This window comes from Melanostigma gelatinosum (assembly GCF_949748355.1).
Source record: "Melanostigma gelatinosum genome assembly, chromosome: 2".
NCBI classification, from domain to species: domain Eukaryota; kingdom Metazoa; phylum Chordata; class Actinopteri; order Perciformes; family Zoarcidae; genus Melanostigma; species Melanostigma gelatinosum.
The window spans coordinates 15611479-15638183 of NC_136635.1; the positions used below are offsets into that span (position 1 = coordinate 15611479).

The 26705-nt window shown below is 42.1% G+C and overlaps 2 protein-coding genes across 2 annotated transcripts in view; one reads left to right on the forward strand and one right to left on the reverse strand.

The window, feature by feature from the left end:
* Positions 1-8199, reverse strand: LOC306789097 (coatomer subunit beta-like). Its single transcript, XM_079284885.1, is given in 23 exon segments — positions 1-255; positions 493-648; positions 867-956; positions 1149-1300; positions 1415-1534; positions 1675-1819; positions 1972-2151; positions 2595-2822; positions 2917-3037; positions 3149-3309; positions 3413-3509; positions 4029-4174; positions 4305-4451; positions 4573-4680; positions 4832-4951; positions 5098-5235; positions 5347-5439; positions 5551-5665; positions 6157-6326; positions 6504-6733; positions 7061-7083; positions 7085-7206; positions 8085-8199. Coding segments are annotated over 22 exon segments (2859 nt in total). The 5' UTR covers positions 7144-7206; positions 8085-8199; the 3' UTR covers positions 1-195.
* Positions 8200-11069: 2870 nt separating this feature from the next.
* pde3b (phosphodiesterase 3B) overlaps positions 11070-26705 on the forward strand; it is a 38939-nt gene continuing 23303 nt past the window's right edge. Inside the window, exon 1 of the mRNA XM_079293712.1 lies at positions 11070-12021. Within this exon, the coding sequence (XP_079149838.1) occupies positions 11134-12021 (888 nt within the window). The 5' untranslated portion in view covers positions 11070-11133. The remainder of the gene's footprint in view (positions 12022-26705) is intronic.

Here is a 26705-nt window from a genome sequence, read left to right on the forward strand (position 1 = left end):
TTAATACATTTGTTTATTGAAAATTTAAACGGGACAGGGAAAGAAAATTACTGAAATGACAGCAGTGAGGTTAAAAAAAAGAAAAAGAAACAGCACAGAAGCAACTAACCATGTAGAGTTCTTAATTATCTGTGATGAAAAGATGGATGATAGAAGAGAAGAGCAGGTGACTTTTACAGCTGGACCAGAGTCATCTCAGGCATTTGACTTTTTTTGGGAGAGGTTGATCTTGTCACCGAGACTCAAGGCCATCCCCTGTGAAATGGAGGAGGGAGGATTTATTGTAGCAGATTGTTTTCTTACTGATGAGAGCAAAAAGCTTTCAGTGCAACATCACCTGTAACAGCTTATTTCATATATTCACTCTGCTTATCCTTTCTTTCAACGGGTTATTAGATTGAATGTTATACTCGGTGCATTGCTCAAGTTGAGAGCGAAAAAAACCGACTTCAGAGAAGAGTACGTGTTCATGGTGCAGCAGCTGTGACCCACCTGACTTTTGGCTCGAATGCGTATGTGTCCGTTGACAGGAGCGTCAGGCCCCAGGTGGATGGGCTTCTCGATGCTGACATTAGCCAGGGCATCTTCTCCAAAGATAGAACGAGCATAAAGGTTGGCAGCCATGAAGCCGCAGAAGCCCGACAGTGCCTGGTTTACGAGACAAAAAGAAGAGAGCTGAGAATATTGTAAAACAACAGCATAGGATCGACACAACTCATCTGATATGATGGGCATGGCGATACATTACTGACAAAGGCCACTTATGATTCTTCTCAACATGCACCAGCACCATTTATCTTTAGGAGTCCTGCTAGCTTTAAAACCACCATTGCCTTTCTTTGCTGTATGTGACGTCTCATACCAACCTTCTCAGGAGTCAGACACTTCATGTTGGTGGACTTGAGGATATGCTGAAGGTACTCGTTCAGGTCAGTGATGTTGGTGTTCACTGTTACCTACGACACAGAAAGACTTCTTAGAGACAATCTTCTACATTCACGCGTTTTAATTTGAAGTAAAACTAGAGAACCTTGTAAAAAATATCTGATTTAAGATGCAAAACAAAGTGATGTTTGTGAAGCCAGTTTGTTTCTGGGAACTGACCACACAGTAGAAATGCAATGCTTGTGTGGAATGCAAACGCTTACCTTGTTTTCCCTTTCCCACTCAAACTCTGCCCACATCTGTCTGAATTCTGCATCGGTGCAGGAAGCTGGCTGGATGTAGTCCATGATGTCAATGTGGATGTCACTGAGCACGACACAGTTTCTGTCGCTAGCAGCTCCCGACACATCGTAGACTGGAAAGACAGAATCAAACATCCCCAACAAATGAGAAAACATTCTGTGCCCACAGGCAGCAAAACAAGCACGTTGAATTGTGAAGGGAAACAGACACAAAATGACCGTCTTACCAATGTTGCCAAATATAATGCCATTCTCCGTCGAAGCCACCTTGACATTGGCCTTGATGTTAGCAAAATCGTGAGGAGCCAGAGTTAGAGGTGAAGGCTTCTCAACCAACTTGAGGTCCCCTGTGTGATGGAGACATTTAGTGAAATGCACACACAGCACTATGTAGCAACACAATGGGACTGCCTTGGATAAGCATTACGGTAATCGAGAAGAGAACCTGTACATTTGTGGAGTGAGGTGGACAATAAACCAGACTAACCTAAAGTGGCCAGCTCAAGAGTGCAATTCTGGAGAGTATCACTGGTTTGGTTGACCACCAGCACGTCCAACACGATGTCATACTGGTTGACATGAACATAGGCTTCAGCATACACCGGGTCTGAGAAGCCCGTCAGCTGGGTCACCTAGAAAGGACAAAAATGAATTACATTTAATTATATTATAACTAAGTAATATTTTTATATATAGTATTTTTTTGGCGATTTCCTTTCTACAAAGGAGTAGTGCTGTTCTCAATGTCATTTTCATCTCTCTGGCGGGGCTTGTGGTGGTGTACCTTGTTGAGTTTTGAAGCGACGGGATCAGCAGCCTCCTTCCTCTGAGTGTTGCCCATAGCAGCCAGCAGACTGAGCTGGAACTGGTCGTCCTTAGACGTCATCTCGTTTTTGGCTGTCAGCTGCATGAAGGAGATTGGGTCGTCTGCCTGCACTGTGACGTTGCGCTTCTCAGACTCTTTCTGTGGTCACAATAAGAAACGTATGTGGTTATTTTTTGGTGGCTTATCCGGCCTATGAGTAGCTCACAACGGAGTTCAAACACCATACATACCTTCAAAACAAAAGGGTAACAGCAAGAAATCAAATAAAATCAAGTAACATTTTGTGCAGAATGAAGACAAATATTACAGTGACAGTGATTTTGTGAAGAGCAACCAGGGCCCACATGTATTATTGTTGCATAGTGAGGCCATACATTCTTAAAAACAAAAACATATTCCACCTACACACAGTTATCACATGTTCTACACACTTTCAATAGTGATACATGAAGGCTGGGTCCAAACGATGCAATCAACACAAAACATGTGTTCACTTCCTCTACTTGTGGTGATGCTCCAGCTGTGCCCATCGGTCAAGAGGTTAAATATTAAGTTCAGCCCTCTGAGTCAACGGCGATTACCTTCTGTGACATCTTCTCTTCCTCCAGTCTGACAGTCAGCATATGTGACAGGGATCTGCGGCACTCCTTGTTGAAAATGTCATTCATAAGTGGCGAGCACTCGGACAGAACCTTGAGGCACAGCGAGATGCGGTCCACGTCATCGTCTGTGATTGGCTTCTTGGGCAGAGAGGACTTGCCCAGGTGCAGCACAGTGACCATGATCAGCATGGACTCCGCAACAAAGGACTGAGAGGGGACAGCAACACAGCAGGGATTAGAGGGGCCGGCAGTTGGTTTAGTGGTTTTTACAAAAGGTGTCGGTGAAGAGAGGACAACTTACATTTTGTTTCTTTTTGTCTTGAACTATAGCAACGTAGCGCAGGGCCACTTTGGTCAGTGTGGTGGCGAGGGAAGCTGCCACATAGAAGTCTCCATCCATCAGGAAGCCTCTGAGTGGGGGTCTGCAACAACAAAACCAGTGTTTATTGATGACCGAACTCCGTATACTCCACTGAATAGTAAAGCCAAATAACAATACCCCAACCCCCCAAAAAAATATCTGCAGTTTTTACCGATCCTCGTCTTTCTTTGAAGGCCTGGAGGAGCTGAGGGCACTCTGTGTCACATAGGTGCCCATCTCTGTCACCAGCTTCTGGGCTGGAGCCACACTTACTTCATCCTCTGCTTTCACCTCTCCCGTCTCTTTCTTTATCTCATTTTCTACAATCGGGATCTGTCCATGCGAGAGCCATATGTCAGACATTTCTAACAATTTTACATGGACTGCCAGGTAAGCTTGTGTCTCATTCAATTCTGACAATAGCAGACAAACATACCTCGCCCAAGGACCTACGCACTTCTGTCATCACACTCTGGATGTCGTCCTTGGTGCTGCAGTATTCTCCCAAGATCCACAACGCTCCCCTGTAGATCCTGAAGCATGACGACGGGGACAAAGGTCATGAGCATTCACAATGCTACATACTCCTGTACTGATGTACTACCCTGCCCTAACGACACGACTCAGCCTATGGAGTCTACAGAACAGTTGACAAATGACTGTTCGACCAGACTGACCAAAATCAGACCACTTCCATTCCTCATTTCAAGTAACCAGCAAACCAAAACGTTCTCTTTTTGTGTATTTTCAATCGTCCATCTACTGCGGTCGATATTTATCACATAATTTCAGAGAGGACACACAACTGGTGAACTACTGTAATGTGCTATTTTGCCTCACAGATGAGGTACCGCTTCAGAACGAGCATCGACTTCTCATTAGTAAAGACTGAATATTTATAAATAATATATACTTAACCGCTGACCGCCTTACCTATTTATACAAATCACATCGGCTAACCCAAATTGAACCTGCTTTTTATAACCATTAGGGGAGAGACACCAACCAAGACGAGGCATAGTATTCCCCTCAGAGTGCTTAAAGAGTCTTACTTGACGGTTTTGATGGCGTGAAAGACTTCCAGCATCTTCTCGATGATGAGAGGTCTCAAGCTGTCAAACCGCTGAATGGCCTCCCGTACAAACTCCAGCACATCAGCAGCAGCTGCTTCGTTACTGTCACTTAGGAACTCCATCAGCTGTAAGTAATGTCAACACAAAAGAACTGCCTGACTATATATTCCTGTCATATGTAGAGCATAAACCGCCATTGGGTCTCAAAACAATGAAATATAACAAATTTCAAGAGCGAAACAATAAGAAACTCACCACAGGTATGACATTGGCCGCCATGTCAGGGAAGCGCACGCTGCAGGAGTGGAGCGTGCGCACCAACAGCTGCCTGTACTTATCCGTGTCTTCATGTTCCGATACGTTGTTGGTCTTGATCACTTCTTTCTTCAAAACAATCACCAACTGGAAAACAAACAGATGCCGCTTTATTAACAGCATATTCCATTTCCTCCCCCCAGTGTCCACGTACGTTCGGACATGTAATCAACAACAATAACATGGATGTACTGTGCACGCCACTGACCTCTTCAACATTGCGCGATGAAACAAGGTCCAGCGCCAGCTGCAGGGTCTTCTTTCTGACTTCCAAGTCCGGAGTGCTGAGAACGCGCAGGATGTCCATCACTAGATCCTGGATAACAAAGCATTAGAGACGACCACGTTAGGTCTTAACCGAGACGATGCCCTGCCGGTGCAGCAAATGGGTCAACTCAAAAGACTAACATCATAAATACTATTACTAAAATGTTACTAAAACTAGCCACAGCAATAATTCAGCGTACCTGGAGTACACGCTCGTGAGTGGGGTGCTCCTTCAGTTCAATCAGACGATCAAGAACAATCAGCTTCACGTTGTTGTCGCTCTCCTTGATAATCAAATCAATGTAGCACTGGGCAGCCGCCTGAAGTCCAAAAACACAGAGTGCATAAGAGAAGGTACAAGACCAAAGACTACGCCGCTGTTGGGTCATGTGTAGTACAATATCAGTACCGTATGTATGCAGTATATGGCACACACAAGATCACTGACTAAACCGTGGTAATGCACCTTAACGGCTGTGGGAGCACTGGAGAGGGTGACAAGAGTGCCAGCAGCCTCGTACTTAACAGCCGGACTGGAGGACTGCAGCAGGTTGTAGATGCATCGGATAAACCGAGCGCGCTCAGAGGGGTTAGCGTGGCAAACCTAGCAGGCAGAGAACAAACGCAGCAAGAGTTCAGACATGAAAGCAGCTCCTCTGGTAGTATGCCGTTGTGTTACTAAGCTTATATTAGACCAGTAAAGGCCTCGACTCACTTTGTAAATCAGCTCCACAATGACCAGCTGGAGAATGTCGCCAAAAGTGTGAACTTGGTCAATACATGTGCTGAGGTAATCCAGAGCCCGATCCTGTAAGATGCGAATGCGTCGAATGACACGAGGTAAGTTTGGGATAGAGACTGTAGGTCATAGTGGCACACAGCAATAGGAACAGTGAGAAAAGGACAACATGCTACGGACCTGATCTGCATGAATCAGCATCATGAAAGCATTTCTCTTACAGCTGGCATCTTTCTCATTGACAAGAAAATCGTGGATCAACTCTGGAGCGTCTGGGATGAGATGTTCAAAGTTCCTAAAACAAGTAAATATCATCAGCCGTTTGTTATTCACAGTACAAAACGTGTGTGTGTGTGTGTGTGTGTGTGTGTGTGTGTGTGTGTGTGTGTGTGTGTGTGTGTGTGTGTGTGTGTGTGTGTGTGTGTGTGTGTGTGTGTGTGTGTGTGTGTGTGTGTGTGTGTGTGTGTGTGTGTGTGTGTGTGTGTGTGTGTGTGTGTGTGTGTGTGTGTGTGTGTGTGTGTGTGTGTGTGTGTGTGTGTGTGTGTGTGTGTGTGTGTGTGTGTGTGTGTGTGTGTGTGTGTGTGTGTGTGTGTGTGTGTGTGTGTGTGTGTGTGTGTGTGTGTGTGTGTGTGTGTGTGTGTGTGTGTGTGTGTGTGTGTGTGTGTGTGTGTGTGTGTGTGTGTGTGTGTGTGTGTGTGTGTGTGTGTGTGTGTGTGTGTGTGTGTGTGTGTGTGTGTGTGTGTGTGTGGAAGGGCAATTGAACATCAAATATGAAACAGTCTGTACCTATAGATGGTGTAAATGGCCAGGACGGCATTGCGGCGCACATAACTGTGACGGTGCTCCAGACAGGCCCGGATCGCCGGCATGAGAGGCTCGAGCAACTCGGACTCCTTCAGCTTGCACAGGAAGCGCAGAGTGGAGCCGCGGATGAACTCGTTGGGATGCTGCAGGTCCTGGAATTCAGAGAACGATTTCATATGATTGCTGAAAAAAAAAGAACTCTCCCCATTTTGTTTTCACACCGTTACTGTAAACTGTATTTTCCCTGCTGATACACACGGTGTATAGCGATGGAGGGAACACCTGATTTACAAATATACAGCTCTCCAGACTGAGTGGATGAATCTTACCTTCCTGTAGGCGTCACAGACCAGGATCATTTCCTGAAGCAGTTTTCCATCTGGCGTTGTTTTGGGAACAATCTCCCAGAAAACCAGCAGCAGCTTTTTGATGGTGTGGTCGTGAAGTGGCAGCACGAAGCGGATTATGGTCATCAGCAGCCCTGGCAGCTTCTCGCCATTCAGGATCATGATGATGACCTTCTTCAGGGCTTCAGTCTTTGCCTTGATCTCCCCCTTTTCTGTAAAAAAAAAACCATTACTTTACTATGAATCTGATCGGCATGGCCTCACGCATGTATTATGACTTTCATGGATCTTTATCTAAAACCTTTCTGAAGGAATTGTTTTTTATTCCACTGAGGATATAAAGTGATTTGTAATTTGATGAGCAATTCATTCATTTCAGAAAGGAGATGTTGGGTTTTTATGAGTATTTTTTCAACTCTGTGACCACCACAAATTAAATTCCAGCCACCTCCTGTTGTATTGAGGTGGAGACATTTAGAAATGAATATCTCCCATCTGCATGTAAGATAGCTTTGCAAGTTCATTTTAAGAATAGTTACCGAGATCAGCTTTGAGGCTGACTTGGCTCCGAGTCAGATGACACATTGATCAGAGTGTAACAAACGTTCTCTGCAGCTGTCATTTTGCCACTGGGCTTGTGTCCGTTTAGAAGAATCCCAATGAATGCTGCTCACTGTAAAAATACCTATGAGAAACAGAAGAGGAGTAGATTTAGTAAAAAGCAGAGAAAACATATACTCAGACACATAAATATAAGTGCAGCAAATGTGGGCGATAACTACAAACTAAACTAAATCTGCATAAACAACGGACACAAACAAGAGAAGCCGAAGAAAGCATGGCAGACAACTCTTCTTCTATGAGCTTTTTAAAACACAGAACAGTCAACCAGGTATCAATCAAGGGGATTACTTTTACTGGAAAACGTTCAGAGCTAATAGAGTCTACAAAGCATGGTTTACCAAATATAGCCGCTTCTTATTTACTGGAGGTAAACTGCACGTTTATAGCACACCGGCTCATTGTTTATTTAGTACCGTCGCCTAACAGAACAGTGTCCTTCCAGTCCCCTCAAAGAAATGCACAACACATGAATTGAAAATTGGTAATTTCTAATATATTTTATACATTTTCTGATGCTTTTGTCTGTAAAAAAACAGACTACTGTCAATAAAAAAAAAACAATGTTCTGATAACGAGGTTATTACTCCCGAAGTTAATAAAGTGTGTCACGCAGCATTAACACCTTCGTACACACTGAAGCTGCTGTTACAGCGTTAGCAGCGCTACCTCCGTTAGCATCAAACGTTGTAGAGCGAAAGCCCAGATTAAACGCAAACATCATTGAGGCTAGTCTGTCGACTATTCAATTGATTACGTTAAATTAAGCTATATAATCAATTGCGAACTAGCGAACGTTAGCTGACGCCAGATTAGCTTTTGCCCAGGCTAGCAATGAAATGGAGGACAGTATCGTGATCTAACTTAGCTGTTTTAGCAATTACAACGGGTCAGAAAAACAAACATCACTGATGTTGGTTAAGACTAAGTAACATAACTTACCTGATTGCACGACTATTATCCTCCGAAGTGGCCTTCGACACTCAATTTTGGATAATTACATCTGTAACAATTCTCAGGTGATCCCTCTCTCCACTACTTCCTACTGACGTGGAAGATTACTTTCTGAGCCACATCACTGCTACCGTGCGCCGGATGGCTCAAACGCGAATGCAAAATTAACCCCAAACGTCACATTAACCCCAAACGTCACAGACATGAGAAACAAGACTGTCGCCAATGATGGGTGGATGGTATTGAAGACGTTTCACAATAAAGCTAAATTAAGACTAAGTAACTGCTATAATGAACTGGGCACTAAACTGCCCTTTCATATAACAAAAAATTGTATAAAAAATAATAATAATGATTATTGCAACAGTGATGTATTTCCTGTAAACACTTTAAGAAAGAGACAAAGTATACTTTCAAAATAATTGTACAGCTAGTTGTAATGTTGTACAATCATTTATTATCAGGTTTTCAGTGTCGGTATGCAGCACCCTCCAGTGGAAGCTTAGTCTTAGTCTTAGTGATACAGTGAATGCACGGAAACTTGAATGAACCGTGTGTCTTAAAGTGGTTCATTAAGTCACTATTGTCCACTCTTTAACTACAAATTGACAGCAATGCAACAATCCATGGCCAAAGGCCCTAAGCAAACATCATACAAATATTTGTATATTGTCTGTGGAATAGTTTTTTGAGGACCATGAAGTTTTATGGCACAGAGGACTAAACTGCATCAGGCTGTCACTACACAAACAATACTCATTGGTTTAACAGTATTGTATGGCTGCAAACACTACAATATACTACAATAATTCTAACACATGCAAGTGTTTACATAGGCATAAATCTTTAACTGCAGTTTTTATGATGAGGGTTTATGGTTCAAGTCAAGAGCAAAGTACTTGTTTACATTACACTGCAGAACCTTGTCAGACAAAGAGCAATGGCAAAACACATGCTGCTATCTACTGCATGCTTACTAACAAAACTATTGTTCATGGGATTCTCATTTAACTTCGTTAAAAATATCCTGTTCTGTTGGCATGGTTTCTCTTAGGCCACACAGTTCCTATTGTACCAGATCATTCAGATTACAGGAAGGAATAAAGTAATTAATTATAGGAAAAATATTAAAAGGACACTAGTGAACAATTTCATAGAATATTAACACATAAAAAATGTTGTCATGGTGGTTTGAACCTGAGCTCTCCAAACGGCATCATCATACCGGTTACGGAACAAAAGGAGAGGCAAAAGACACGCATGGGCCTATATTTAATTTACACAAGTGTATTCAGTGATAAAAGGCAGCATTGTTCACCCCACTGACAACAAACTCAACCAACAGTAACTGACTGGGAGTAAAGCTTAGAATAATGTCATCAGATCTTTACTTTTCAGAAACGTCTGATGACATGTCTTGATATAGTCTTTGTGACATGGGCTCATATCACCTTTATTTGATATATTACATCTGAGCCAGCTACATCTGGAAATGTGCAATCCACATGGTAGTCACAGTGTCTTTTACGGTCTGAGACAACTGGGCCCAAACTACGCAAAGTGAAAACTTTTTTATTTCCTCAAGGTTGATACATTATCAGTATAAATGTCTGTTTGTTTTCTGTGGGATAGATGCAGGACTTGTCAGTTTCTCGTGGGGGGTTGAGGGTTCTTTGTCTTTTTGTTGTTTGTTGTTCTCTTCTTTTCTTGTACTTTCTTCCTCTGTCCATTATTCGTTGCTGCATACATTTGAATCTTTACCTTACTAAAATGTGCTATTGATAAAACTGCCCTGCCTTTCCATAGACCTTTTTTCACAGATATTTGTCTCTACTGTAATCACTCTGCTGTTGTGTTTTGTTTAAGTCTATATGACCTGGACCATATAATAATTACAGTTCCGTGAAATAAGGGACAGGTCTTTCGTTTTAGGGTGAGCACTTGTTTTATTAAGTCAGTTCACGTGGGTCAATACGTTCAGTCAATCGAGTCTTGTTGTCTATCATGTTCACAGACTGTTCTTCTAAGTTTAGGATGTCAACAAGCTGGTTAGTTTACCTTCGTGGAAAGCCTTTATGTATTTAGCGTTAGCTAGCTATAGCCGATAGCATCCAGGTGGGGCTTTTTTTTGCCAGTCATAAACATTAACTTTGATTCGGAAATTATGTTCAACTACATATTTATTAATCGTGAACTATGACCACTACTCAACAGCTACCACCGGTTACATTGTTTTTCTGATCAGTGTGATCGACATTCGACTGAGCGAACCAGGCGAAGCAAACGATCCCAGAGCAACTTGATGCAGCGTGGCGACACCGATCAAAAGACCAATTATTTTTATGACGTATACTATTACTTTAGTCATACAATTTAAGTAGACTTTGGCCAAGCCAATTCAAATGATATGCGAGAGCTTGAGTCGTTAGAAGCATCCAAAAATGAAACAAACTCTGTAACATTCGGCTAAATTCACTCATTCATTTATGTATTTGTTTATCTTTTTTTATGTGGACTCATGTGTCTGAAAATAAAGTTGAATATACGTGTCTATTTTGAACAAGTGATATTAAAATTGTGTAGAGATAAGATCGAGTCTAAAACACATTTCAAATCAATAATAAAGTATTTCCTACAAGGAATATCTGAAACAGTTAAACTAGGATAGGGGAGTGAAACGATTGAAAAGTACCCGTGAGGTTTTTTTTATTCTCTAGATGGGAGCATTTTTTAAAGTTTGGTATTTAACTGCAACCCCTGAGTATATTGATTACGTTATAATAATGATGCCGCCCAGGATTAATTGAACGCTCCACCGTACAAAGTCCTGACCGGTCTCAGTGGTGGCCTCTAGGTGGCGACAGAGAGCCCCTTTTCTGTGAAAACAACATCTCACCTTCTTTCTTTAGTCCGAGTGCTGGAGCACGTTTGAGTGACCATGGAGTGCATTCGCTGTCATGTAGTTCAGCGTTAACACGGCGTGAATATTGGAAGAGGGGGACTTTTTGCGTGGAATACGAGGAGCCACAGTCGAGCCATGGCTGCACGGGAGGAAGGAGAGCTTTTGCACAGTAAAACAAGGCACCACGACGGAACTGGAAGTGTAAACAGCTCAGAGGGCTTCAGGAACGGCTATGTGAAGAGCTGCGTCACCCCTCTCAAACAGGACCATCCGAGGGGTTTTTTGTTGAACGTGTGCAGGTTTTGCAACGAAGACATTCTTAATTCAAAACTGTTAAAGGTCTCTACCCTTTACGTCGGCGCGTTCGTAGCCCTCGTGGTTTCTTTCCTCATTTCTAGGAGCTTGCAAAGTGACTCGCTTTGGGATTTGCGGACTTTTTTGTCGGGCTTCTCCCAGTCCATCAGTCCTTTATTCAGCATAGGCTGTGCTTTCTTCTTTTTAACGTTTTACCTGCGGAGGAAAAAGAGGGAGAGCGGTAAATGTTGGCTCGTGTCACTGCCAGCATCGTGTTACCTCGGGGATTTTTTGGTTTTGCGGTTTTTGCAATGGGGAGAGGACCAACACCAGATGCAAATGGTGGGCAGGTTGTTATTCGTGTTGGGATGTGTGGGTCTGCTCACCCTGATCCCCACTCTGAAACTCAAACACAGTGTTCTCATACTGGTTTTTGCCAGCGTTGTGTGGCTGGTTTCTTTCACAAGTTTGAGCGGTCTGCCCGCACTCATCAGACCGCTCTTCGCCTGCTTCGCCGGGGTCTCGGGCTCCCTGCTGGGGCTCTGTTTTGACCGTTACTACCCGTCGAGGGAAGCACCGAGTGGGGTTTCCTCCGCGGAGGAAAAGGTCCCGGTGATCAGACCTAGGAGAAGGTCCAGTTGCGTCTCACTCGGGGAAACGTCGACCAGCTATTATGGCAGTTGTAAAATGCCCCGCAGACCTTCGTTACCCTGTATATCCAGAGAACAGGTATGTATTCCCCTGCAGGACCACGTCTGTTGTTATTGTTCACAAATACCCCCCCCCCCCCCCCCCATCATCCACAGCTACCCAGGCACACATGTGAATCAGAGGAGGGAAACGCACAATCTCATGTCATGAAAAAACCCACAAAGTAAATCCAACTACTGACCAACAAAAAAAGCATTTAACCAAATAATTAGATTTGCAATAGGTGACTCTGTGTTAAAGTGTTCGGCTAAAAGAGAACGTTGTATAATGTTCCAGGTATAGGCAAACTAACATTGTGTTTTGCAGTGTTATTACATGAGCCCTAAATGCCGAGCAAGGGCTTTGCATTTCAGACAATTATTTAAAAAGTGTCTTTTACAGCCGAAAGATATACTTAGAATTTACATTCAGCATCCTATTGTGTGCAATCTTCTTGTCTACATCACTTCATAGCATCCATCATTTTGAGCATATACCGGTATGTACTTTTGTGGGGAATATTTTCATTTGAAAGTTTATATACCAGATAATCACCTACATCAGGCTGGGAGAATAACAACACAGACAGCAGTATAGCAAGTGATGTGGCCTACGGTCCCACCTGACTGTAGCAGTCAACAAAACAAAACGATGGCGAGCACACGCAGGGATTATCCAGTGTTTACGTGTCCACATTCAGCGTGTGTTTCCTCATCTTTTTGTTTGCTTGTGTACACAAGCTGTATAACGTCTGCTTGCAGGTCCACTGCAAAATAGTGCTCCCTTCTACTTTGCATTCGTTTTGTAAACCAATACACCGATATCGAGTGATGTCCATTCTCAATGAAGACGATCGTGTTGCATCCAATATGTTGTGGGCACAAAGCTGCTGCTGCAAGTTGCTGACTTAATTTGTGTGTAAATAAATGCCAACATTATTGTCGGCATTTATTTATTTTTAAAAAACAAAACATTGTTTTAGTGGATGCCAAGCCGTCTGCTCACACACATTGCTTTTGTGTCCGTCACACTTTGTTAGAAATGATCAGAGAACTAAAACATGTATATCCATCAGTTTGTCTCGGTTGTTCTATTTCCAGCAGTTGTTTTTCCACCTTTTTGTGTTTTAGGCTGTTAGCCGATTAGTCACATTGAGTTAGGCCTCAGTGACTGAAGACTGAAACAGAACAAAACAGGTTGGGTCATTCAAGACAAACACAATTTCGCCGTTTGCTTTATCCTATGAATCATTGTTCTGTTATTACATATTTACAATTTCATTTAACTGAAAATTAACTAAAAGTAAACAGTGTATATATATGGAGGCTGTTCTATCTTTTTTTCGAAAGTAAGTTTTCGTGATGAGGGTCTCAGCTCCAACATTTGCCCACCTTTTCATTTGGAAGACAAAGTTATTGACTTGAACTTAAGATGAGGTGTTTTTGAAAGCACCGTATGTTGATCCAAGTTGTTTGCAGAAGATTTGTGATCGTAAACAACGAAGGAAGCATTGTGTATTCGTAAAAACAAGAGTATTCCCATTCCATATTTATGTTTCACTCAACAGACAATCAGTGTAGTACAGTGTTGACATATTCAGCGACTGGGAATCCAAAACTTGAAACTGAGTAAGACTGAATTGTCTCTTTAGATATGTACAGCATGCGATGCACTTAAAGTACTAACCTTATCACTGTCAGTTGAAGCATTGAAAGTTGAAACAGGACATTATTTTTTGTTATTTGATCAAACAAACCATGTTTTTTTAAAAATTGGTATTCATTTTCCTTAAATTGCTACATTGTCTGCTTCAGCTGCTCCAAAAAAATCACATAAATGTACACCGTAGAGTAGACAGACAAAAACAATAACAAGCAACCCCAAAATAATGTAGTGGTTAAGAGGTTATTGATTGTGTTATTATCAATTGAATATCTGACATGCATCACAAATTATATTGAGGAAAAAGATAACTAAAATTGCGAGCATGTTATGGCCTGCGTCGTCATCATGCTGTCCTTAAAAGACGTGTTTGGCAGCCTCTCTGCCAGTAAACCCTTACGTCAAAGTTGTGAATGTTTGGGTGTGTGTCTCTATCTGTCGGTGTCATTTTGATGCACCTTACTGGCAACCTGTCTGACGTGTTGTGCCCACTGCATGCTGGGATAGATCTTACTAAATGGGCCGGCCTTACAGTGCCCTACAATTATTGTAGGTAAGAGCGATTGCTGACGCTCTTGGATCTCGTTTTGAATTGTAGCTACTGGTGGCACTGAGCTTTTCCTTTCCTGGGTTTGATAATCTGGTAATCTAGTCAGTGAAGAAGACCCGTAAACTGAGCATAAGAAATTATCTTTTGTGATATAACTTAATGAGAGCGCTTCTGCGTCAGAGGCCGGCAAAAAGAGGCACAGAGACGGGCCTGGAAAGGAGTTGCTAAGGGTTCAGTGGTGATGTGTTCTACATCGTCGCACATTTTCGGCGTTATGTAGATGAAAGTGAAGATGTTTTGGTCCGGAGACACAATCTGGGAACTAACTCTTGAAACGAAGTAAACTAGATATTAAGAAAATGTTTCTTTCACAAGAGTCTAAAGAAAAACTTGAACGCATTGTCACAATTTTTTTTTGATTAGCCTCAGCCTTTTTGATGATTCATCATGTCACACCATGGCTATGGTTCACTGCCAGGTGCTTCTTAAAATGGCATAGCAGGACACCCCAAATATTTATGCCGTGAACAGTTTAACCAACATCCTTCAATCATGTGGATTATGTATTGTACTGCAGGTAATTACAGCAACAGTACTTTGTCTGGTGCAAAGGTCCTAACCAGGAGGTAAACCCAGACCACAAATACCTTTTTAAACATGACTTTATTTAGTATTGTGGTAAATGAGTGGGCAATACGCTCCGAGTCCTAATATAGAACATAATGGCAACATGGCAATTGACGCTTTACATTACGTTTCATTGCCTCCACTGCATCTGTTGATTTCATATATTATGACACGTCTTGTGTATTAATACAAACACTTGAAGATATTTGCAGTAGTTGCTTTATTACTGTGAGACATTTTGTATTCACGTATATATGAAATATCTTGATGTGTTCTTCACAAGCACTCACATTAGTGTGGGTGCAGACTTTGTGCAAGTGGACACCGTCATGAATATTCAAACTGAAAGTGCTGCTTCTGACGATGGCCTGAGAGACAGCAGGGCCAGCGTTGTGCCACCAGACACCTGTGGTTGTTTGTGTCCAGCTTGTCATTCGTCGTGCACATGAAGGATTTAAAGAGCTGTGAAGCCGTAATACCTGAGTGACACTTTCACCTAAAAATACAAGAATTTCAGACAATCGTTTATGGCGTCCGCCCCTCTTTTTTTTTTTAATAATCCGTGAATCCGATCTGCGAGTTCAAATGGAGGACACACGTGTGTGAATATTCTTATAAACATTTATTGTTTTGTCCCAACATTTTCTTCACCTTCACTCCTCGTAGAAAGCTTGAATGGGCCACCTAAAGCTATTACCGGTAGTTGGTATTGTAAACAGCAGAAGTTCATTCACAGTTGGTAACTGTGTGTTTAGACGAAGCTCTTTTATGTTTAGGCTGAAATTGTGACCGTTCTTTGTAAAACTTTTTAAAAGAGGTTTTGCTTAAAGCTAAATGACAGAAAAACGTACAGCGTTGAATAGCTACAGTGGACATGCACCGATACTGACAAGCACATATTTGAGCTACAAAAATATAGTTTCTCTCCAGCCCTTCAAAGCTTCCACAGTTTGTTTTAGTTTTATCACAAGCATTTCAACAGTTACATTTGAAAAGGCTGACTTTACAAATGATTGTTAAATGTGACCACCAATACCAACTAGCTTCATTGATCACCTAAATCCAGCTGTCAAGTGGCACACATTTCACCAGACTATTTACAGTTTCAACATTTTCTTTAGATATTTTTTAACATCAAGATGAAGTAAGTAGGACGTTGTTAGATTCGGGGAAACCAATCAAGCAATATTTCGTACTATTTGAAAGTTAGTTTTTGCTTAAATTATTTTTTAATTACTGTAATCTTCTTTTTTTATGAATGCAAGCTATCGAGTTATTTAAAGCATCTTTTGACAGCATCATCTTTGATAAAATACTTTGTCATTTGCATATTCTAAGTACAATCGTGCTATTCGACGTGAACAAAAAGGCAAGAAGTTCAAACAAAAATGAGAATAAGTGCTTAGCATTTACAGATGTATTCATTTGAATGTCGTGTTATGGCCACATTATGATGAGTCAAAAGATTGCTCCATTTCTCTTAAAGGTCAACCTCCCAGTCCTCTTTGCTCGTACTCAGTGTTGCGTTCGAGTTCGGTGACGGTCTCTGTAGCCGAGCACGTCTTCTGATTGGAGGTGCGATCCTAAAATGTGTCACACTGACTAGAAAGGAAAGCCCTTCACAGTTGGGTGTTTAGACTGCTCATTTAGAAATCCTGAAACGGGACAAAGGTTTCTGTCTGTAAAAGGTGCAAACATGATTTACACATGAAAGCAGTTGTCTCATTTAGTCTTTCCCAGATTCAAGTAATGTTCGTTTTTGCTCTGATCATTTCAAGTCTCGGATAATGTTTTTTGGCACAGTAGCTCTAAACCTCTTGCACAACCAAAGCTTTATGGATTGGCTGCAAGTGCCGGGGGTTAGGCACACTGAGTCCTAGATTTATTGCATTAACAAGCTCCACTGTATTGTGCTAAATTATTATTCAATAGGAGACTCAAAATAAGTCCGTCACACAGGTCACAAATTCTCTGCTGCATATTTGGGTCGTAGGAATCCAAAACAACGATTATATCCTCCAACCTGAATGGCAGCTTGTTCCTCCCCGAAATTATGTCGGCAAGTGTCTCTGAGACCCAGTTCGTTTTTTTTGAGCTAAAGTAGATAAAGTGGAGATCATATATATTTTTTAAGTAGGATTATTGTATTTTTGGGGGCAGGCGGGGGTAAATAATACACTTAACTAACCCCCCCCCCCCCATCCAGATAAGAGCAGAGACGCAGGCTGCAGAGAGAAAGGTTGGAAGGGAGAGCAGTGAAAACGCAGAGCAGCTCTCAGCTGTCACGTTCGCTTGCTGTAAAGCCATGTGGAATGATATAACATTGACGTCACAACCCAGTGACGTACCGCAGGGTGATTGCAAAGAAGAAGAAAAAGCAAAAATGCCAAGTCTCATTAATCGCCCTGTAGAATATAGTGTCTGCCTCCAGCAGTGATGAGAAAGGGAGAAATTGTGCGTCTTGCGACGGTGTGCAATAGAAAGTCTGTAGGAGGAAAAATTTGCCACCGAAACCCCCCCCCCCCCCGGCTCTACTTATTCATCCAGAAATCAGACTAAGATAAAGGCTTCTTGAGTATTTCGCAATATCACTTTTTCCGATTTTATAATTTGACATTTTTGTCTGAATGTATACAGGCCGTCACTATTGGTGTGAGTGCATTGAACTAGTTCTGTAATGTTCACATCTAATGAATAAACCCTCCATCAGTATCATAGAAGCACAGACCAAGTCATTTGGGTCAAATTGAATGGTTTAAAATCGAATAGATTTGTGATTTATAAAAAATACTAATAAGGTTATTTGTGTTTTCACTGGTCTAACGAGATCAAATGATATTGTAGCCAATGTCGTGTTCATACTGTTTGCATCCTCTGCCTCTTCGTGAGTATTCTCTGTGCAGATGAAAGCATCTGTGAGTGGAACTGTCTGCCAGCTTCTTTGCCTTTTGCTTCACTGTCATCAAAACTAAACTGTCTGAACAACGCGTGTTCAATTCAAGATGAGTTGCGTGTGCTGAAACAATCGCTCAGTTTTGTTTCCAGTATACTTTAAATCCTCCACATGCTGGTTGTGTTATATATAAATAAGTCCATCTTGCTTAAAGGTATAAATGAGAATCACATGAAACCTTGCTGAGCATGCTGGGACACCTACGTGCTCAGAATGCGTCATAAACGCCACAATCGAATTTACTTCATGTTTTCTTTGCACTTATTTCTTTTAAAAAGAAGAAAGATTGAGCTCAACGTAATTTGTTCTTTTTCTACTTGTTTTTCTAACTTAAGTTGGAATAGACTGTAGCTTCGAAGGACTGTGCTGATGGAGAAGAAATGCATTGTCTTAAAATATAGGCCATTTAATGTTGCAAGAAAGGTTCTGTGTGTTTTTAGTTTTATTTGAAGGAAACTTAAATGTCGATATTATCAATGTTTGTGAACAATTTCTCTCACTCCATGTGAACATAGGACAGCTTTAACGTACGAAGCCCTGTGTGGTATCCACAGTTTAATTTATAAGAGAAGATGAATACAAATATGGAAATATATATCTAGTGAACGTGTTGTTGATGTTGTCTTTCAGCTGATTGTTATAATACAAATCTATTTGATGAAATGTGAAACCGAGCTGTTGTTGAGCTGAGGCAGAGTGACGTGTGAAGTTAACCTCCGTGTTCAGGAGCTTGTGTTACAGTCGCAATATCAAGGCCGAGATGTCCTAATTCATCGCTTAGCAACGCCTCACTGATGCCACTTTCTTAATAGGTAAACATTTTATGAATGCCAAACCAAAAGCTGAATCAGCATTTAACAATGTTACCGATATGTGTGATAGTCTTCTTTTCTTTTCTTTTTTTTTTAATGTAAATATTTTAATACAATTAGTTTTGTTGTTGCTGTTGGACCCTGATGGGCTTCTGTGAATAATATAAACGTCACAACGAGTTTGCGTAGCTGCTTTTAATTCTTCGGTACAAAGGGTTAAGCTGAGCGAGGTACTGTGTGTGTGTGTGTGTGTGTGTGTGTGTGTGTGTGTGTGTGTGTGTGTGTGTGTGTGTGTGTGTGTGTGTGTGTGTGTGTGTGTGTGTGTTTGGCTGACTGCAGAGTGAAACAGGATGCAGTGGCTGCATTGTCAGCCTGCTAGTGTGAGTGCAAACAGATGAGGAAATGCTGGAGCGGGTACTCCAAAACCCGGGTTACCCTGGAAACGGTTTGCGTCACGATCACCAGCAATTAGCTCGCCGCTCTTTAGTTTTCATGATAGGTCTGCCAGAGCTTAGCCGTAATGACTCTGGTGTCTGAAGAGCAAATATTCACACACGGGTTTTATTTAGTCTCTCTTGTCATTGTTGTTTGAGGACATAGTTGGGGTTATGGCTCGTTTGATGCTGTGTTTGGAAATGCGTATAAAGAGCTGTGCAGCTCTCCCCCTCTTTCTTATCTTCCTCTAATGAGCCTTGATGTGATGTCCTGACCTCGTCTATCTACTCGAGTTATTGTGCACAAAGCTTCTTCGTGGCTGAGTTCTTGTTTAGTTTGGGCTCAGAATGTTGGACTATAGGGGGGGGGGGGGGGTGCCGAGCCATCAACTAAGTTTGGGCTAATTAGACACCCCCCCCACACACACCTGCAACTATTGTATCAGCCTCCCATACTTTGCTTGTTTCCACTACATGAAAAAACTGCAAATATGAAATATGGAAGATTACTAATGAGAACAAATGTTCCTCGCACTGCTGGCTTCATTTGCAACACAATTTTCTTTTTGTAGTTTTGGAGTTTAGGAGACCGAGGAGTTTGTTTTCCCGCGCAGCTCGTCTCAAAGAGTTTGGATCACACCACAAGGTTCCCAACAATGCAAATATTTCAGGTGGCTGAGCTTTTAAGTTCAGGATGAGGTTGTTGAACCTCGCATGTGTTGACTGTTGGTTCAGTCCGTGACAGGGTGAGAGTGGGGGGGGGGGGGGGGGGGGGGGGTTAGTAAAATTTGACATCTGTAACATAGACGGTGTAAGTGAGCACATATGTAAATTGTATGAGGGGATGGGATGGTAGTATATTTAAGTTTGATGTAAATGAGTGCACACCAGAGGTTTTACTGGCTGGTCATAGCCTCCAGACGACTTTGTTGACAGAACATCATCTTTTCCTTCAATGTTCTTAAAGCTTTACGTGATCATTTGAAGGCACAGTTGGACTCGAGGGATTCCAGCGTTTATGTGGCACCGAGAATGCATACAATTGTCATTTTCGGCATTGCATTCTCATCCAAACATTGCACAGCAATCTCGACTGAAATTTTACTCACTTTCTCCCTCTACTTTTCTCTCCCTCGCTTCATTCTCTCTATCTCTGTCTCTCAGTTCTCTCTGTCGTTCTCTGTGCGCCTCTTTTGAAAACGGTGTCAGCGCTGCTGCTTTTACACCAAAAGGCTGTTGCTAAGTGACGGTTGACGTCAGCCACAGCTACAGAGGAGGGCTTGTGTGTGTTTAGCAGCTGAGGGCAGATCCCACTGAAAAGGGCAAAACTGAGAAGCTCTATTAGTCACTGCAATGAAAACCCCAACTTCAACCAACAGGATCGCCATTTCCAATAACTGCACAATTTATTCTGAGCGACTTATGGTAAAAGTAAATCTTTCAAAGTGGAATGGTGAGGTTTAATTGAGCAAAAATAAATAATATATATATATATTGGAGAAACTGATCTCGGCCAATCCCCACCCCCTTTTCTTCACTTTTTGTTCAGTCTGTCGCTGTCTCCTTTTCTTTCTCTCTTTGACCCCCGTCCGCCCCTCCCCCAACACACAAGCACACACACACACACACACACACACACACACACACACACACACACACACACACACACAGCCTCAAATGCCAGACACCCCTCCTCCTCTTCCCCTAACATAATGTAAGTAAGATTTTGTAGATAGATTTAGTGTCTGACGAAATGCTCTGACTCTGAGCCTCAGTGTGATTCCTCCCCCATCCGGCCAAGGTTGCTCTTGATCTGCTCGCCATTGTTCCCAGGGACCTGTATCACCCCCCCCCCCCCCCCCCTCCATTCACTCTCCTGTGACAGCACATGAAATTTGACCCGTTGAAGTGGACCGAACAAAAAGTTTATCTACATTTGAGGTTAAAATAGAAGTGCACGTCTTCCTTGAAGCATTGTTTTTAGTTCTCACTTTTGCAAGAATTTATTTCTGTTGCAGTTTGACACGTGTTTTGTCTGCATCAAAGCTACAATACCGAAGCAAAACAATTAGCTTATGCTTGCTTGACACACACGAGACAGTATCTTTGTTTTTAATGTGAGAAAGGTTAGAGAGCAGTGACGCAGTAATCTACCAGGTTTACAGTAGAAGATTGCTGATGCAGGCTGCTGCTGGAGATAAACCAGCACCAGCAGGACTGGGGGGGAGGGGGTGCTGAGATAGGTGTTTGCGGCAGTCATATGGAGCTCACTGATGACAGAACAAGTGAGCGGAGGGCACAGGGTTCTAATCGCACACTCCCTCTGCAGCTGATGCACACTGTGCCTCTCAGATACAGTCAGAGCTGCTGGGACCGCCCCACACAGTCTGCTCCCCGGGAAGGCCCCGTCATGATGTGCTCATAAGAACCTTTGAAGAGTCACTCTCTCACTCTGGAGTGCTGCAAGCCAAAGATTTGTCTCGATATTCAATTAAGAGATACTGCATTCGTGTATTTATACACTATAAAAATGCTGAACTCTCTTTCTGATACTGATACATTCCGCAACACATTGGATTGATTGCTTTTTTTTACAAATAGCAAAAATAGGCTTAAATCAAATTGAGGAGAGCCAAAGATGTTCTAGGCTAGCTAGTTGGTGTGTTTCTTTTCTCCTTTTTTTTTTTTACATATTTTTCTGTTGACAAAAGGAGGCTGAAAGGCTTGCTAAATCACTATGCCTAACATTTAGGCAGTGTCTCATATTTTTCACCCATCTATCGGAACAAGACACTTGGGTTGTAAGCAATTCTAGTTCTATTACACAAGTATTTGAGCTGAAGAAAGACTTTGATACTTATGCAACAAATGTGCCGATGTGACACAGCCAGGGGACAGAGGCCAGTTAATCTCAAGTATGCTTGTAAGACTCACTCATAATCATCATACATTTCACCTGTTAAGTGTTTGATCACATGCATCAATATTGTAACTAATCACTAAAGGTTGGCAATGCTATAAAGAACAACGACTGTGCGGCCCTGCCTAAGGCTAAAGGTATCATAGAGGTCTGTTAAGCTATGTATTCAGCGACGATCATTTATCATGTTTGGGACACATTAATATGCTGTCCATGAAGATGATGCAGTGAAGTTAACGTGTCATGGAACACATACAGGCAACGCAGCTCTACAAAACAAACGGCACCGAAATGTTTTGTGGGCGTCCTTAAGTCTGCTGTATGTTTCATGACACTGGACTGATTTGTCCGTCCAGTATTCAGTGAGTCGGATGCTTCATGACAATAACCTACAGTGTTGTAGATTCTTTCATTTCTAAATATAATTTTAAAGGAATTATGCCGATTGGTCTTTCACAAGGTGGAATGACATTTAAATAATTCTACGCACATGACATGCAAGGCTAACAGAAAACGGCGTCAATGAAGAAAAAGGTGACGCCTGCACACTCACTCCATGCCAGGATTGAAGCTTAGTTTATGCTCTCCTTAGTGAAGCCGACGCGAGGCGCACGCGCCAGAAAATGATGTAATCACAGCCTGCACGTGGTGCGCGATGGGTCAGCGAGTGTTCAGGCCGCTCGGCCGTGCACCTCTGAATTTTCTAACTTGGCGCGCGCTGTGCGCACAATCACCTGAATGTCACAACTACTTCACTGATAGAAGCACTATTTATATGTCGTTCAGGGATGATACAAAGAATCCCAATTCGTTTTTAGATGCTTTAGAAACAGGAGGTCTTACAAATCTTCATTTTAATACACGTACATACATTTGCCAGCCAAATCAAATTGTTCCAGGATATTCAGCCTTCGTTTCTTTATTGTACATTTAATACTTGACGTGTTTCTTTACAGGGCTTGTGCAAAGGCAATAAAGTCCTCCGTGAGATATGAGATATGAGTTTCCAGTTAATTTCAGTTCCTGCTCAGCATTGTGGAGGTTGGTTTATGGCTTCTTGCCGGTTGCACTCGTTGTCTTCTTGCTTATTCACGGGTCATTTTTGTTTGCACGCCCTCTGACGTTTCAGAGAATCATGCAACGAAAGCGTATTGAGTATAAACGCCTCCGTGCTCCGCATTACGGTTTGAAGCGAGAGTATAAACAAAGCTTAATATGTTTGTAACGTCAGTATGGTTGAAAAGTGGAAACCACATCCATATTTATACATCATGCACAACAACAGGCTAACAAGCTCTGTGATGGCAGGTGTGGTTCATCCAAAATGCCCCGGGTGACATTGGGTCCAAAAAACAATAAACAATTTCATAAAGTATATAAAGAAAAAAGATACGTGCAATGGTCTCGTGTCTTTAATCCAAGGAAATTAACATTTTCTAGCTCTCCCTTTCTTTTATTGTTGAACCTGACAATCACTGTTTTCAGACTATTGCTAATACAGACGTTTTGCCCCTTTTTAGACTTTATTTATAAACAGGAGTGCTCTTTTTCAGTAATGCCACAGTGTTTCTATACCTAGAAATCTAAAGTCAAAGGACTGTATACTACACACAACTTGGCAAACTGGGTACATGTAGGCCTCACCTTTGCTCGCCTTAACTCTGTTTAGTAAACCTACCTCGGGTTTGTTTGTGTGACATCAGCCAGTGTTCCACTATTTATGCCATGTGGCATCTGTCTCAGGAGACGTAGGCAGACCTCACCGAGCTCCGAGTTTATACTTACAGATGTAAAATGCTGAACTCTGGTGGTTTCAGCATCATGTTGTGATCCGCACTCTGTCAGCACTAGCTGCTGAGTCTGCTCGTTCTGATGATGGGATACCGAGGGGAGGAAAAACTCAAAGACCCCGGTCTATTTGAAAGTAGCCTGTTTAAACCGTAAACTGCAAGACTCTCTTATGAGGAATTTTAGATTTAACACTTCAAACACCCACTTTTTTTAAAACAACTTTAAAACATTTTCTATTCTGCCTTCATTTGTGACATTAGTCTTTAACTGCCATTTCGGATACATTTTGTGCTGATTTCTGTTTGTTGAAAGCATCAATAGCAGAAGATAAATATCTACAAATGAATTAGATATCCTGTGCTCAGTTGTTGAATTGGAGTCATGTGACTGTTGAATTGGAGTCATGTGACTGTTGCATCCTGTGATGCAGGTCACCCCCAAATAGCCTCTCTGGAATACTTCTGTGCTAATTTGCAGAAATATCTATTGAATTCAAATATTGTTGATGCGATCTGTCTTAAAAGCAAGAAGACATGTGTGTTTCTTTGTCTGACTATTTCCAAGAATCTGACATCAGAAAGAATGTTGAACGGATTTACTGCATCAATTTATGAAACTCACTGTTTCGATCAGTACTTCTTGAACTCGAGTGCTCGTCCTTACTTTGCACTCCTTAACTCTTTTCCAACAGCAACTCCATGTTCGTCTCTTAGTGCATGCTTGCCTCATGGCAGTCTCACTCCATTATGTGTGCACTAAACACCAGGGACTTTACAGTGTGTACCAAGCCAGGGTGGATAATTCTCATGAAACATCAACTTATTGCTTTTGTTACATTGCAAAGTTGCAACAAAATACATTTTGGGCATCTCACAGTGTATGATTCAGTCCCTGAAGTGTTACAGTGTTGCAAACTATCAGCACGGGGATGCTGTATGCCCACACATTGTTGTAAAAAGCGTACAGTTGTCGATTGTCTTGCCATACCAAGGGACGCGGATTGTTGCACACTTGTGGGTGATTGCCTCACACTGAAAAAAAGGCATTTTGCTTGAAACATCTGCGTCGAATGGAATGCCAGAACTGCAGTACGGTCTTTGACATTTCAGCTGTCAAAAATATTCCGAAGATCTAGAAATGTGTGAAATGTTTACATTTGAAAGGATTTAAATAATAGAGATCTATGAGAAAAATCAAACATACTGTGGTTTCCAGTACCCATACTTCCATTATGATTTAGTATGCCAGAAAAAGATTTTGTATGTCCCAGAACATAGTATGTCAAATGCAGAATGCCAAAAATACCCGGATGTCCTGCTAAATCCGGTCGCTTTTTGCAGTCTGCAAGCCAGCATGCTTTTCTGGCTATTCTGACCCACAATCCTCTGCGTAGCTGACATGTGAACAAGAGGGTCAAAGTTCAAGGTGCAATGTTATGAGGAAGTAGTGTGTTCCAATTGAATGCATACTGCATGCAACAGTACGTACTTTGTAAGGGCAGCTGCAGTATGCACTAAAAGTAAAAAGACAAAATATGCCATTTGAAATGCAGACTCAGTGTTTTTTTAAACACAGACCCTAAAGCTGCATTCTTGTATTTCTGGCCATTAGAGGGCGGAGGAAAACCAGCTTCCTGACGCGCAGCTTTGAGATATTCATTTTGCCTTATTGTTAGCAAACGGTGGCCTACTTACACGTTCAGCAGACACAGAGCAACATTATTATCTCATGAGGGTCATGTTCTGGCCATCTGATGTCCAAAATTCACTTTCATCTCCGGTTTGGTCTCCACCAACTCCTGAGTAAAATGTTTGCGTATTGAGGTTGCTACATTTTTCACTTTCTTCACCAGCTAGTCGCCAACTTTGTCTGCTGTCAGGCAGGTAGCTTTCTGACTGAAAACATCTTCCTGCTGCTGCTACAGACGGGGATAGATGAGAGCGGGGCGCTACGGACTGAACCACACAGTGAATACTCGAATGTTAAACCAAAATATTGACCTAAAAGAGGCTAAAGGGCTCCATCGAGCTACAGAGCACAGTAATAATTCTCCCTGGACTCTTGTGTGTATGTGTGTGTATGAGCCTAATGATTTACAGCCACTTATTTTATGATCTTATATCACTCAGCAAAGTTTCTATAGCCTATCGCACCTTGTAAAAACAACATCCAGCTACAATTGCCGTACAAGAAACCTTTGTAGCTGTGAGGCATTTACAAAAATACATGAAGGAGTCCCGTAGGACGCTGACCTGTACTTCTATGAACCAACCCAGGCCTTCACACCACAATCAGGGCAGGAAAGGACAGGCGGCAACATGCCCTTTGTTTCTCTGGAGCACACAAACAGACCCTCAGTATGAACCTGCCTAGAAGAGTGTATTGAATTTGGTTAAATTACCCTCAAAATGTATAACCATAAGTAATTTGAGTGTAATCTCAAATAACTTTAACGACAAGTAGACAGACGTTGAGGCGCCCAAGAGCGGCCAGTTCCATATTGATTTTGACCTTTAATTTAATTTGACAAGTGTACAACTGTAAGCTTCTTTTTTTTTTTTTTTTTTCCAACCTCTGCTTTAAAAGGCAGCTTTGTGAATTTGACACGTAAAGTAGAAATAAGAAGCTGCCGAGAGCCAGCGTTGCTCACTTGATTGTAAATGATTTACTTAACACTCAATTTCCGTCTCCTCTCGCTGCTCTTTGTGTCCGTGTCTCACTCTCTCTACTTCCCTGTCAACTCCTCCTCCCGCTGCTCGCCCCTGATGGATGGCGTTTGTGTTCACATGCTTGTTATTGGCCAGAGCTCCAGGGCACAGGCGTTAGGTTGTGTTTATGAGAGGAGCTTGCACTGATTCCATGATAAAACCAGATGTTCCCTTACAAGGCTTTGAGCCTCCCTCATCTAGCGCTCATGTCCATATCAGGTATAACCTTCCTGTTGTACTCAGGTCTCCCTACCTCCAAACTACAG